The 14,356-nt window shown below is 44.0% G+C and overlaps 1 protein-coding gene and 1 long non-coding RNA gene across 3 annotated transcripts in view; one reads left to right on the plus strand and one right to left on the minus strand.

The window, feature by feature from the left end:
- ESRRB (estrogen related receptor beta) overlaps window positions 1-7,102 on the plus strand; it is a 40,512-nt gene extending 33,410 nt beyond the window's left edge. For both annotated transcript variants that reach the window (XM_056493791.1, XM_056493792.1), the window contains one exon: window positions 3,367-7,102. In XM_056493791.1, the coding sequence (XP_056349766.1) occupies window positions 3,367-3,611 (245 nt within the window). In that variant the 3' untranslated portion in view covers window positions 3,612-7,102. The remainder of the gene's footprint in view (window positions 1-3,366) is intronic.
- LOC130254357 (uncharacterized) overlaps window positions 1-7,173 on the minus strand; it is a 49,828-nt gene extending 42,655 nt beyond the window's left edge. The window contains exon 1 of the long non-coding RNA XR_008840689.1: window positions 7,096-7,173. This is a non-coding gene — a long non-coding RNA (uncharacterized LOC130254357). The remainder of the gene's footprint in view (window positions 1-7,095) is intronic.
- Between the last annotated feature and the right edge of the window lie 7,183 nt (window positions 7,174-14,356).

Raw genomic sequence — 14,356 nt, forward strand, 5'->3', positions numbered from 1 at the left:
CCAACTGCAGCTGGAAGTGTAGCTATGTAGAAGCATAATCCACAAAAGTCCTGCTTTGATATCTGTATTGAAACATAGGAAAGCAAAGAATGGGATTTTGTTTTTCATGTAATTAAAGCTTCTTGCAACATACAGGTAAGAAAGCTGGAATATGGCAAGTGTATTTTTCTGTTGTAACTTAACTTTGAACCTTCACATTCTTTTAATGCCATTTAGTTTTCTTAGTATATTTTTGACAGTGATAAACTTACAGAGCCTACATGTGTATGCTTGCCATGCAAACAGCCAATTCCTAAAATGGGAGGAGAGCAGTCTGGGCCAGGCTTCAGCTTCCTTGGATCAGAGATAGGGCTCAAAGATGAACACCTTGATTAGCACCTGTGCTGCCTAAAACTGCTTTCTGCCTTCCCTTCCACGTAGATAAATTCTGGGTGTAATTGCTCATGCAACCCAAGTTCTAGGGACTTATGCAGCCCTGTGTGAGCCCTTGGTTCTAAGAGTTCAGACAAATGAAAATAGAAGTGGGAGCTCACTCACTCTTTACTAGAGAAGAAGCTGACAGTAGGCTGATCTCTGATTCCTTGGTGTGACGCACCAACACCACACCTGCTGGGATTGGCAAAGATAATTCAAGGGATCTCTGTCTAGTAAGTGCATTTAGAGAGCTGAGGGATGAATTCTTAATTCTCAGAGCAGCAGTCCCAGACAGTCCCAGACAATATGATCACCCTTTTTTGATGGAGTAGAGGTGATGTAGACCTAATCTGTTACCCTTCAGAGTCAGCAGTCCAGTTTTAAGCATTCCTAAGTCCTCTTTCCTTAGGAATAAAAATTGATCAGCCTATGTATTGAGGAGTCCTCTAGGTTAGCATACAGCACACATTCATTTTAGGACATCCCTGAGTGGCCAAAATTTATTTCCCCTTTTCTTTCTGCAATGCATTTTAATGCTAAGATGGAGTGAGCAATGTCTGGGTCTGGCAAAGGGATGCATAGCAAATTCTAATGGGTACTAATGGGTCCTATGGGGTTCTGATTCCTGTGAGAAGCTGCAATAACAGAGTTAGGTGAGGAAGCAGTGGGCCTCATCCATTCTCACACCTGCCCTGTGCCCGTGCCAGCAGTGCTGGAGAAGGGCTCCTGGTATGCAGCCCAGCTCCTAGGCCAGCTGACCCTCAGGGACATGGTCAGGCAGCCTGCCCCCAACCTCAGTGCTCTGGTAGCTGGAAAAATTCATAGCTATTGATTTCGTAATTAACAGTTTATCAATGCCATCGACACCAGTTCACTGATGGATTGCAAGGAAATTAATCCTGCAATGTTCGTTTATTTTTTGCTGTCAGATGCCAATTCTGAGCTTCTTTCAGCAGAGTGTGGTGGGGGTGGGTAGGCTTTGATCTTTATTTCCCCAGTTTCTCTCTCTGTATACACTTAGTTATTTAGTGCTGTTAAGTCTTGCCACCTTTACAGAGGCCAGGTGGCAGAAGGGAAGTTTTGGGATTCTGTCTAGTGTACAGCAGCATCAGTACCCAAAAGCAGAGCACCCACTTTACCCTGAATCATGGCTCATTGCACAGTAATTCTACCACCTGCTGGGATCTGCAAACTCTGACAGTCTGTGATTACTTCTCCCCCTTGTGCCCCTAGCCAGAAGGACATTCAACAGAAAGGAGAGAGGACATTCCAGCTTTTGATACTTCCAGTCTTCAAAATGACCTCTGAGACTTGGCAGGAAACAAATCCCACTTACTTCTCTTGGATTGTGTATGGAAATTTTTCAGAGGTGCTACCTGGCTGGGACAAGTTGCCCAGCTGACTTGGCAACATGCTTCTTTCTCCCTCCTTTTCAGAATCAACCTCTGTGTCTAGCTCAGGTCGCTGTGATGACCTAGCAGCCCTCTTCTGAGCTTCTTGGCCAGGTCTCTTGAATAAAAATGTATAATGAATGTATCAGGAATCATTCTTTGGTAGGCTTCTTGGGGATATTTCCCTTTAATATCTTCTTAATTAGTGCATTCCTTCTAAACAGCTTCTTAAACAGCTTTCTTGCTAGACATAATATTTTCCCAACTGTTGTAATACTTTATAAATCATGCATCATAAATAGCATTTTCACCACAAATGTATCTTAAAAAATTCACAGTCTCTAATTTGTGTTGTGCTCTCCACAAAGATGACACATATTTCTAGAGATATTTTAGCACTTCAGTCAGCTTTCCTCCCCTTCACTGCTGTCACTCTGGGGAGCCCATGTCCTCACATTTGTGTTTGTGTGTAGGCTGAGCCAGAGCACTGGCACACTGCAAAGCTCAGGCTGTGATGGCAGGGGGTGCAACTACACGTGTGCATGTGTGCTTGCCATACTGTCTCTTCACTATTGCTTCTGTATTTGTTGCCTTGTGGCAGGAATCTTTATCAATAGGTTCAGTATTGATTAAAAGTCTCTGAACAATGAAGACAAGGCACAGCATCTCCAGCTGTGTCATGGTTGTAAGAAAGAAGCATGTATCAGCAAGATGAAAAGGGAGAAAACCTTTGGTGATGCTGTGCCTTTCTGCTCTTTGGTGCTTCCCTCTGACACCATGACTTACCCACAGTTTAGCAGTCTCAACCCTTACCAGCTAGCTACCTTCACTTCACAGACACACCAAGGAGCCTTGCAAGCCCTGCTAGCGCCTCCAGCAGCTCATAGAAATCCAGCTGGAGGCGTGGGTTTCCTTTATTTCAGCAGGAAGCTGCTGGCAGTCTCTGAAAGCAGGGGCATATGCACAAAGGTGGGTCTGGCAGCACCCCTGGGCACACTGGTTGTGACCTACTGGGGCTTTTCTGTCTTGCTGACACCCTTAGCAGCTGCACGGCAATTAGGCAGTTTAGACAGATGAAGCGCTAGAGCAGCGTTAATTATTCTTAATGAGATTGCTCCCAAGCGGCAGCGCAGCAGCTGCTGCCCCTTGCGGGGTGACTCTCCCCATAGGAGCACGGAGGGCAAGTGAAAGTGCAAATCACAAAGGCCCCTGCCTGACCCCTGCCTGCACTGGGGCGGCTGGGCAGCACACAGGGACGTGTGTCACCCACCCACCCCTGGGAGCCTTCCTGTCCCTGCACTGCTGGGCCAGCACACTGGGCTGCTGCCCAGCTTCGTGCAGCAGCACCACCCCTGCAGCAAGCTGGATTTTTCCGCTTAAGAAACAAACCAAAAAACACCCCTCACCCCCTGCCCTGGGGAGGGGGGAACAAAAACAACCCGAAAAAACTCCACAAGAACAGATAAGAAGGAAAGAAAACATCATTAGCTTCAGAGCCATAAAGGATTTCTTTTCTCATGTCTGACTTTTCTGTTTTGCTGTGTTTTCTCGCTCACCGCAGACTCCATGCACATAGAGGACATGGATGCAGTGCAGAAACTCCAGGACCTTCTCCACGAAGCCCTGCAGGACTACGAGCTGAGTCAGCGCAACGAGGAGCCCCGGCGAGCGGGCAAGCTGCTCCTGACCTTGCCCCTCCTGCGGCAGACGGCTGCTAAAGCTGTGCAGCACTTCTACAGCATCAAACTGCAGGGCAAGGTTCCCATGCATAAACTCTTCCTAGAAATGCTAGAGGCAAAGGTCTGACAGCCCCAGCACCAGCCGACAGTGGCCGGGGAACAAACTAGAAACAAAGATGCAGACAACGGAGCAATCCAAACAGCAGCAGCAGCCACCGCCGGCTTTTATCTCCAATCATTTATTATGGAAGAATTATTTAATGTCTATCTGTCGGCGTGACTGCAGAATCTTGTGTACAGGAGGGGGGAAACTTTTAATCAGTCACCTGTTTCTCTTTTTTTCATTGTTTTCTCTGTGGGAAATACCAGATTATGCTCTTGCACTTGTTGAGGCATCATCGGGGCTCAGCCCCTCTGCTCAGTGATGCTCTCAGCGCTGTCCAGGCTGCCTGCTTCCCAGCTCCCTCTGCCACTTCTGGAGGGGGAGTAGGGACAGAAGCAGGAGGAGAGGAAGAATAGAGTCAATATAAACTTTATCTGCTGGTGTTACAAGGGGTCAGTTAGAAAGGGAAGCAGCCACGGCCCTTCTTTTTGTCACCTTTCTGCCTCTTACCATAGAGTAGATGCTCCTTTGGAGAACAATGCTGCTGTACCTCTCCTGAACAAAAAGGCTGCCTCCCAGACTCCTCTAACACTTGTACATACAGGCCCCACTTCTTACTGGGAAAGATGCTCCTAACTGTGTAAGATATTCTGCCACCTTGTACAGTGTGTCATTACGCCTGGCTAGTCCCTCCCATGTACAACCCTGCAGGCCCCTGAAGAGGTAGGAGGTATGTCCTGAGAAAATGCAAGTCTTTCCCAAATGGCAAGAGAAAAGAGCTTGATGTTAAGCTTCAGTGCTGGATGGACTTGGTAATCTCTGCATCCTCTCCTATGTGGTGCTAACTACAATTCTTCCACACTCTTCACCCCATAGTGTATCACACCTGCCTCTTCAGCTCAGCTGAGTGCCATTCCCTACCTGTTCCTTGTGGCAGAGAACACAAGGCTTTGTCTGCATGGTTACTGCCCAAGTATAAATACACCCCACACCAGATCTTTCCTAGACTTCATTAGAGCTCCTTGACTCCACAGAGACTTTAGGCTTATTGCCAAATTCTAGTTAGGAATCAAGAGCAGTGCTTTTCAGAGGAGGCAGCTCTAGAGCCTGAGAGATTGCTTTCTTGTGGCAGCCTAGGGAAATAAATTAGAGGATGGCATGAAACCCCTGATAGTCCAACTGCTGTCTTCCCCTGCCTCATCCCATTATCCTCAACAGCAGGAAAAAAGCTAGCATAGGTTAAACCTGGGGCTGGTAAGAGGTTCTCTTGCTAATCAGAAAGCAAATACCTGACCTTGAGGTGGTGAGAGAAGAATGGGGGAACATTTATTTACTCCTCTTATGTAACCAGGTTCCTGCTGTCTCCAAGACCTGGTTTAGATCTGCTGCCTAAGCCATAACTGCTGCATTCCCAGAGGGGAATGTAGATGACTGACAAAACTGACTGTTGGTGTTCTCTGAAACTTTGTTTTCTAGGTCACTTAGTTTTAAGCCATCCTGAGCTGAGGAAACCTGAGTATATTGTCTTTTTTTGTGGTCAGCAGCATGACACTAGAGGTGAGAAAAAACCTCTGATCTACATTTGAGACACCACTAACTCTATTGCCTCTGTTCTCCTCAAGCTTCCACCACTTCCTGGCTTCCTCAGGAGAAAGGTGGTGTATCAGAGGAGTAACCTGCCCTCAGGAGGAAGTCTTCCAAACCAGGGTTGAGGTGTGTGATCAGAGACACTGGGTGCTTGTTTTCTGCTGGAGCAGAATGTGTCCCAGCAGGGCAGTAGTGCAGAGCCCTGCCCTGGCAGGCTCAGACACAGGGGTGCACATGGTGACCTCTCAGGTCTCATAGCCAGCCCACACCTTGTACTTAAGTTAGTTCCATTCCATCTCCTTTGAGTTTTTCCTGTGCTACACAGTCACTCATTTTGTACTCACTTGGTAAAGGAATTGTCTTGCTTCAGGCGTATTAGTAATCCATCAGAGACCTAAGGGGCAGAAGGCACATGGGAACTGGGACTCCTGTGCTCACAGCAGCAGCAATTACACAGTGGCCTCGTGCTTCGAGTAAATACTTGTGCTTCTCCCCCCCATTCCCTCCCAGAGGCATCTGGGGAGAAAATGAGAGGCTTTTGGTTGCACTCATGATCCCTGTACCCATCTGTGACTGAGGGACCAAAGTGAAATGCATGCCACCATTACAGAGCCAGCTTGCCATGTGCTGCACTCTGGCAGCTCTTTCTGGCTGTGGTATAATTGCTTTCACAGATGCTCTGGGTTGCACTGTCACCTGTAAGCTTGACTCACTTGACCACTGCTGCAGTGCTGCCAAGTGCCACCCAGCTGAGCTGCAGCACGTTGTGTCCCAGCCTGCTGTGCAAAGGTAGCTGCCCCAAAATGAGTTGAAAAGATCCTAAGAAGCAATTCCTACTCTGTTGGGCCCTGCTGGAAAGGTCACTTACTAACACACCAACACACCCATCCAATCCCCCCCACCCCACACCCAAAAAAAACCCCAAAACTACCCAAAAACAACCCAGAAGGCTCTTCTAGCTTTGTTGTATTTGAACTCAGGCCTGCTCTCCATAAAAGGAAACTATTTAAAAACATGATTCTGGAGAGCTGCTGAGTTAGCTTCTAGCTCACAGAGACTGCTGGCTGTTTAGATTAGGGCAATGGGAGGGAGGCAACTCCTGCCTTGGCACAGCAGTATGAAGATACCAAATACATTTTTTTTCCAGGAACTTCTTTCTCTGTTAAAGCTGCATAACGTTGGAGCCCACCTGAATATTCTCCATTGCTTGACAATAATATGCAGGGAAATGTTTGCATTTCTTCTGAAATGGGATGAGAAGTAAACCAGACAGGATATATTAAACTCTCTAACCAAGGAATGCAAACTCTTCTCCAGGAACTGGGACACAAACATCTGTCTAGATTTAACCCTTAAAAGGCTTGTACCATCCTAAATTGGGAAGCAGGTCAGGTCTCTTGAGCCCTGCAAGCAAGTGCAGGAGTCACAATCATCTCTTCCCAGTTACTCTGATCTGCTGTGCATCATTAGTACTATCCCACTGCCACAGCTGAGGAGCATTTCCAGCTACACAATGAGTGGGATTGCAGAGGAGTGTAACATAGTGTAGTCCCCCCAGTGCACTTTGAAGTAGGAAATGAAGCTTCAGCAACTGCTTAGGTCTTTGAATGCTCACAGTCTCTTTCAAAAAGGTCTGGAGATGTGGAAGGTGAGACATGAACTAGGAAATGGGTTCTGGGTCAGTGCCCTTTATGCTGCTCCTTTGTAATATAGGATGCCCAGAGTCAGTGTCATACAGCTGTCCTTCTTCATGGGGTAAACGTGATGGAGCTTGAGCCTTGGGACACTGATGGGCTCTATCTATCTAAAGAAAAGAGAAGCAGTAGAGGTATCAGTGACAGTGAATAAACCCACACCAGCAACTACGATAAAAGCAGCTCCAGCCCCTGATTTGCATGTGTGGATAACAAAAACCATGTACCTGTCAGCTACTACAAAAGGCAGTTCTTCCCAAGTGACCAGCACTTCTGTTTTGGGCACATTCTTCTCTGGGAACAGCAGTGTCTGACCTGTAATGCAAAACAAATTTCATGGGGATCAATTAAAAGGTAAATTACCACTCTGGATTTAGGTTTCTGGGGAAACTTGGGCATTACACCTCGCAGCAAAACTGTGAAGCTACAAGAAACGTCCCCACAACAATCAGAACCTTGCAGTATTGCTCATGCTAAGGGGGCATTATTTTTCTCTTTATAAGCTATGTCATCTTTTTTTTTTTTTTAACTATTATATAAAATAAAACATGCTTCACCAGAAACATGTAAGCAGCTATTAGAGGGGCAAGTAATTGAGAAAGACCCTAGAATGTACCTTGTGAGCTTTTATTACCAATTGGAGATAAGAAAACAGAGCTTCCACTTTGTATCCACAAGCTATAATCTATTGTATGGCCAAAGGCTGCTCTGTTGTTCTTGTGGCTAGGTTACCTGGAGAAGCCAGAGACAGAGGCTGTGAGTATGATGCAGGGAGTCATAGACAGTCAGTGAAATAAACAGTATCTACTTAACTATTATCTGCTCCTAAAAAAATAACAACCTGTTAAATAAACTGTATTCCTGTGGTACAGGTCATTTCAAACAAAACAAGAAATAAAACAAAGAAATGTAAAAACTAATGCAGACAGAGTAATGTTTATTGTGTTTAGGAACTGCTCTGTTCTGTCCCTTGGGATGCACATGGCTCCACAGAAAAGGTCAGTGGGGGGAAGACATGATCTGTCTGTATTTGCTGCAGAAGAGCAGGAAATCCCCAGCCCTCTCACTTAGAAATGCTCATTTAATGTTTTCCCATATGAAAAAAAATTCTCAGCAAGCTTCTAAGTTTTTGTGAGATGAGCTTTGCTGAAGACTTTTAAGACAGGTACTGTTGCCAGTCTTTGCCACAGACCAGTCTATTTCTCCCCCTTGCTCCTTTTCTTTCCATGTTCTGTATTTCATTGGTGAAAGGAATAAACAGGAGCTAGAGATGAAAAAATCTTGAAGTTGTTCCAGTGGGAAAAAAAAACCTCTAATCATAAAATAGACCACTGGCTTAAACCCAGCAGTGACATCATGAGTGTTGCAACCATTACAGCAGCTGCCCAGTGCTTATGAAGTGGATGCAAGTGCTAAAGTTGTGGCATTCACATTGATCTGGTGGTCAGGCAGTGCAAGAGGGAAAGCTCACAGCTGCTTAAGAAAGCAGAAGGAAATTCACTGTGCTAATTGGGGCAGAGATGTGAGAAACAAGGACCCCAGGTTTTTGTTCTGCCTCTGGTTCTGTCCCACCCTGTTTAAGCACCTCCATCTCCAGCACACCTCAGCCAGCACTGCTAATGTCCTTCTTTCAGGCAGTGGCACTCACTGGGATGATACATCAAGCCAGGCACTCCAGAGGCAACTCAGCCTGCCCTCTGAAGAGGAGGTGGTGGCTGAATTAGTGGTGGCCAGTGGGAAAGGCCTTGTGCTAAAAATGAGCCTGAATAAAAAAGTAAAATGAGCACAGAGCTGTAGTGGGACATGAAGTGTGACAAGCTTTTTGTACACTGGAAACAGTTACTCCCACAGTCAGCAGCACCCTGACTGTGGCAGAACAGCACAGTCGCTTCCAACTTCCCATACACAGCTCACAATCACACACAGCTCACCTATATTGCACCAGTCCTCTGAGTGTTGTATCCATTCACAGAAGGTTTTGATTTGGCCACTAATGGGTGCTACATCAGATTAAATATAGCAAAGGGATGTCAATTTGTGTCTTTTGGGGTTCTGAAAAGTTCATGGGGCACTGGGGCTGATGATGTCAAGAGATGGTAAGGATAGCCAGCAGACTACAGAGAGCTTGAGCCCCAACCTTCAAACACCTTTTAAGGGCTGCTAGCATTCCTTAGTCCTTTATTTTAAAGTTGTGGCTGCCTTACTGGCATTTCCTGGGCATCCTTCTTTGTCTAGGTGTGTTTGAGAGTTTCCTTGCTTTGGTTACTGCTGTTCACTCAACACTGGAATTAAAGAAAAAAAGAGAAGGGAATTGTCTTCATTGTAAGCGCATTAGCATTGAGATAAACTGAGGCAAGCCCTTATATTTCCTCTTACAGATGGGTTTCACAAGAAATACTAGGAAAATACTCTAATTTCTCTGATTAGCTGGAGATTAAAACATGTTTCTTTACATTTCTCAACATCAATGTTGAGTTCTCTAAACACATTTCTCTCACCAAAGTTAAGGGCATGCTTAACTGCTGGGGTATGTTCTTAAATTTCAAATATTAAAACATTAGTGCAGTAGTTTTTTGTGGCTACCTACACACAAAATAAAAGGAAAACCAGCAAGAGAACTGTCTCTACCAACTCAGGCTGTTCTATGATTCTGTGATGATTTTTCTCTTTCAGGCCAAGGCATTACACAGGAAATCAAAACAAACATTGGTTGAGGGACAGAAAACTTTACTGTTCAACTTCCAGTAATGAAAAGCTGGAGAGCCTGCACTGTGTGCCTTTCTTTCTTCAGAAACACATTTTCTCCCATTGCAGCATTTTTGAAATGACACCAGGGGAAAAGCAGAACACCTGCACTGGGGAGCAGGAGGACTAACCTAGCAGTGTGCTGAGAGTAGCAGCATCCAAATAATTGCAAGTAGAACTGAAGTTACAGGAAAGATCAGAACTGGCTAGAGGCTCAAAGCACCTTTTGCAAGATAAACAGAGGAAAGAAAACAGCTACCAATGACATATCACAGATTTGCTAAGGCTTCAGTGCTTCACAGAGTCCTTCATAAATATAACGAGTCACATGCCTACTGCAACCATCTCAATATTTGTGTTGGCTCAGACCACAGACCCATTTAGCCCCCTCTGATAAAATGGCCAGCAGCAGATGACCAGAGCAGAGTATACAATCATGGCAAGGAGGTATAATTAAGTCTCACACAAATTTAAGGATCAAAGGTCCTGCTCAATTTTCCTTGCCATTCACAATCTTCTAGGTGTCTTATTTCACCCACAGTCATTTCTTTTCGGGGAGGAAGCACGGCTGCAGCCTTACCCCTTCCCTGGGTACACTCAGCACCAATTAAGTCAGGAAAATGTGACAGTGAGAAAGGCAAATAGCAGCCTTCCACCACTTGATCTTGATGCTTTAAAGACAAAAATCTAATCCCTGAGGTACACAGACATATAGAGATCCCTCTTTCTGTGTACAGACAAATGTACCCACCCATTGCATTATTTATTTTTTTCATTCACAGCATTAATGGAGCTCACAATTGTTTTCTAAGTAACTTTGAAACAAGATTAGCCTATTTAAATCATGTTTTCCTAATAATAATAACAGTAACAGGTTTGAATACTTCCTCCTTTATATAGATGCAGTCTTTTCCTCAACTTTTTTTCTCTTTTTCATCCACCTGAAAAAGAGGAAGCTAATAAGGCACTTTTTCTGATGTAATCCTTTTATTATAATACAAAGGAATGTTTTAAACCCAGTATAATTTAATGTATTCCTTGACATATTGAAAAAAAATTAATATTTTCTTCCTATTGCACAGTAAGAAGTTGATTTCTGTTTAGAAGTCCCATTAAGCAAGAATTGGCATCCCATTAAGCAAGAATTGAGCTTGCTTTATTTAGAAATACCAGCCTCTTAATTTTAAGTGCTTAAAATCAGCACTTTAACCATTCTATACAAAAGCTCAGAAATAATTTCATTATTTTGATGAATGAAATTATTATACATTTTTTCTCTGATTTTAAGAAACTAATATTTTCAATAAGTTTGTTCATACATCCCTGACATAACTGGAATTTTTACATTTTAAAAAGCAGGGCAGTAATCAGATAAGGAGAAGCCAGGACAGTGTAAACTCAAGTCACTTTGCCTAAATTGGCAAGAAGCAATATAAAAAAAGCTGCATTTAATAGATCAGTTAGAAAAAAGCACATAAATCATGTTTTTGAGAAGGTTTAATTTATACCATATGCCAATTAATTCAAGTGCAATACATAAGTTATAAACAATCTCATTGGAGTGGAGAGTGTTATACTTGGAATGAAAATTATTTAACTGAAGCAAAAATTATAATCACCTTCAATAATTGCATTTCCAGCATTGCAAATCCCTTTCCATCACAACACTGGAAGCAGTTAATGCTGCAAATAATTTTCTATTACTATTTACATTATTAAACTCAAGCACATCAACCAAACTCTTGTTTATATTTTTGTCAGTAGTTAATGCTACCACAAATCAATGATCCTCTGGGTCAGTCTTAGGAAGTATGGTTTCATCAGGTATTTTTCAACCTAATGAACCTTTGTAACCACGGTTTGGTAATCACTTATGTCCCCTATTGGTTTTGTCATTACACCACAAAAATCCAGCAGTGTCCTAAGGGAGTGGTGCTTTCAGCATTGGCACAGACACCAGCTTTTAGGGGTGTATCCTCAGCTCTTCTGCTATCTTGAGCTCTTCTAGCCCAGATTCATTTTTTCTAGCAGCAGAAAACTCTAAATCACTCTTTCTGCACATTTTTTCTTTTCATCACAACTCTATGATTTCTCATTACAAGGTTCCTGCTCTGATCCAGCCTGTTTCCCTGGCTACCTTGGATATATTATTGTTTTTTACACTATTGGACAGTCTCTTTGTCTCCTGGGTTCCTCCTCCAGTCCTGTTTCTGGTACACTGCCAGAAACATGGGTGAGGAGGCCATATGTGAATAAACCATCCCCTGTGGCAGCCAGTCACACTGAACTTCTCCAGACCTCTGCTGGGATGGACTGTTCCAGCTTCCTTAAAAACAAGGTCCCTGTGACTGGCAGCCCCCTCACTGTTCTGACACCCTCCACTTGGAAGGAAAGTCACCCCAGCTAACAGTGTTTATTGTTCCCCACTGCTGAAGCTTTGCTCAGATGTCTTGGCTTTCCAGTGCTGCAAGAAATGCAGTGTGACCCAGATTACATTCTCCAAACCAAAGGAAGGGCTACAGGAGGATATTTGTAAAATTATACCACTGATGCCCTTTAGGTCAGGTTATCCTTTCCTATCATTCTCAAACTTATGTCCACAGCCAGATTAGATCACAGCAGCTGCTGCAGCAGCACTAGTTAACTGGACAAAACATGCCAAACCAGAGGAATACCACATTCATCTCAGGTTCCTCAGCACAACTCAAGAGAACCTCAAAATCCTGCCAGCACAAGCCAGTGAGGCCATGCAGCAGGACAGCACACAGCCACATGTGGTGCTGCCAGTGCTTTAACTACAACAGGTGCATTCCCATGACACTGTGTTTGCTTTGCAAATAGTTATTAATCCAAACTGAGTTACAGCTATTTATAGAAACACTATGAAGTTCACAATAAATGATCACAGGAAATAAAAACCTTCTGTAAATAAATCATAGATGCCTCCTAAATGTGCCTAGAAATGTAAACATGAGAGAAACAACCAGTAAAAAAGAACAAAGCCTGCCTGGATATATATTAGGCTCTGTTTCTCTATTTGCTTGAATCAAGAGACCAATCCCACCTTTTTAACAGAAAAGGAAAATGCCTGGATTACCTTAGGACTGAGTACTGGCATCTGCAAATGAGCAAGGGATAACCAAAACCTCAGTGGACAGGCAAATAAAATGTTTTGAGTTTAACAAATGGTAATGTTATTATCATAGCTATAAAAATACTATGTGAAATTTTAATTGATAGATAAGCAAATGTGAGACCATTTTGCAGTCTCCTCTGAGCCCACCACCCTGTGCTGCAAGCAGAGTAGAACTGTGTGAGAGGAATACACCCTGAGTGCATTCTGAACTGTGTAAACCAGATTGCAGCTGGATAACACATCTGCTCAGCACATGGAGCCATTCACTCAGCACTTCCTTCTGCCACCCATTGCCTATTGCAAGCATTTGGGCTTTTCATTCCATGGCTGCTCACTGCACACACAGCAGGCCCCTGGTTCACCTCTCCTTCCCCAGGGAATGGGGCTTGCAAATAAGTAAAAAGTGACTGAAAACCTAATATAAAAGATGCCTGGGGCCTCTCAAATTCTGGGAGACCTAATCACTGCGTTGGCTGAATTAGCTTGGACTGGGACTTGACAACTCTCTTTGGCATTGTTTTCATGTGGAACACATTCAGAAAAGGTGCAGCAATGGCTCATTCTGGAGCTGGTGATTGCTGTGTGTCCTGGAGCATGTTGCTGAGCTGCTCCTGGACATTTTCACAAGCAAAGTTATCTCCATAAGCAGGCTACCTACAGCTGCCTACTGTGTGTATTTGTTCCAAAACAAGGAATAAATAACTTACCCCCAAGTTGTCAATGACATCATGCTAGGCACTGGTGCTGTCACCTCCTTAGTAGCAAGTCCCATGCTCTGCTGGTTACATTAATTCTCACACAGGTCATCATGCCCTTTTCACTGAATCTGGCTCTGCACCCTCCACAGCACAAATTGTTCATCTGGCAAACTCAAAAGAGTCAAAGAACAGATGCAACAGGAACTGTCTGGGCTGTGTCTATGAATAGTTGCAATTCACCTGTTAGATGCCAAGGGACTAATCTGCACCGGGACAGTGCTTCACAAGGTGAGCAGAGCTGGCTGGATGTCCTTCACAATAGTATCTGTGTGACCTCCCAGCCATGATGGAGAAATTAAATAATCATGTCTTCCATGAGCACTCATCAGGTAACTCGTACCTGGCAAGTCAAGAACACATTATATCTCTGAAACAAACAGGAAAGAAAAAATATAATAATAACACATAGGGAACATTAAGCAGTGCCACTGCATCTTTGTGCTTCAGACTTTGCTGAGGAATCAATCACCCTTTGCAGATAGCTTTATGCTTCACAGCTACTGCTGCTAAGCAGGTTAAATAAATAAATACTCTCTCTTCTGTTACTTCTCTCCTTCACAGTCCCCAACCTCCAATTCTTAATGGGAGTAGGGAGACATGGGCACAATATTATTTTCTGTTGGATCATAGAATCATAGAATGGTTTGAGTTGGAAGAGGACTGTGAAGATCATCTACTTCAAACCCCTCTGTCATGTGCAGGGACATCTTCTACCAGACCAAGTTGCTTAATGCCCCATCTAGCCTGGTCATGGGCACTTCCAGGGATGTGACAGCCACAGCTTCTCTGGGCAACCTGGCCCAGTGCTTCACCACCCTCACAGCAAAGAATTTCTTCTTAATATCTAAT

The sequence above is a fragment of the Oenanthe melanoleuca genome, chromosome 5 (genome assembly GCF_029582105.1).
Source record: "Oenanthe melanoleuca isolate GR-GAL-2019-014 chromosome 5, OMel1.0, whole genome shotgun sequence".
Classification (NCBI taxonomy): domain Eukaryota; kingdom Metazoa; phylum Chordata; class Aves; order Passeriformes; family Muscicapidae; genus Oenanthe; species Oenanthe melanoleuca.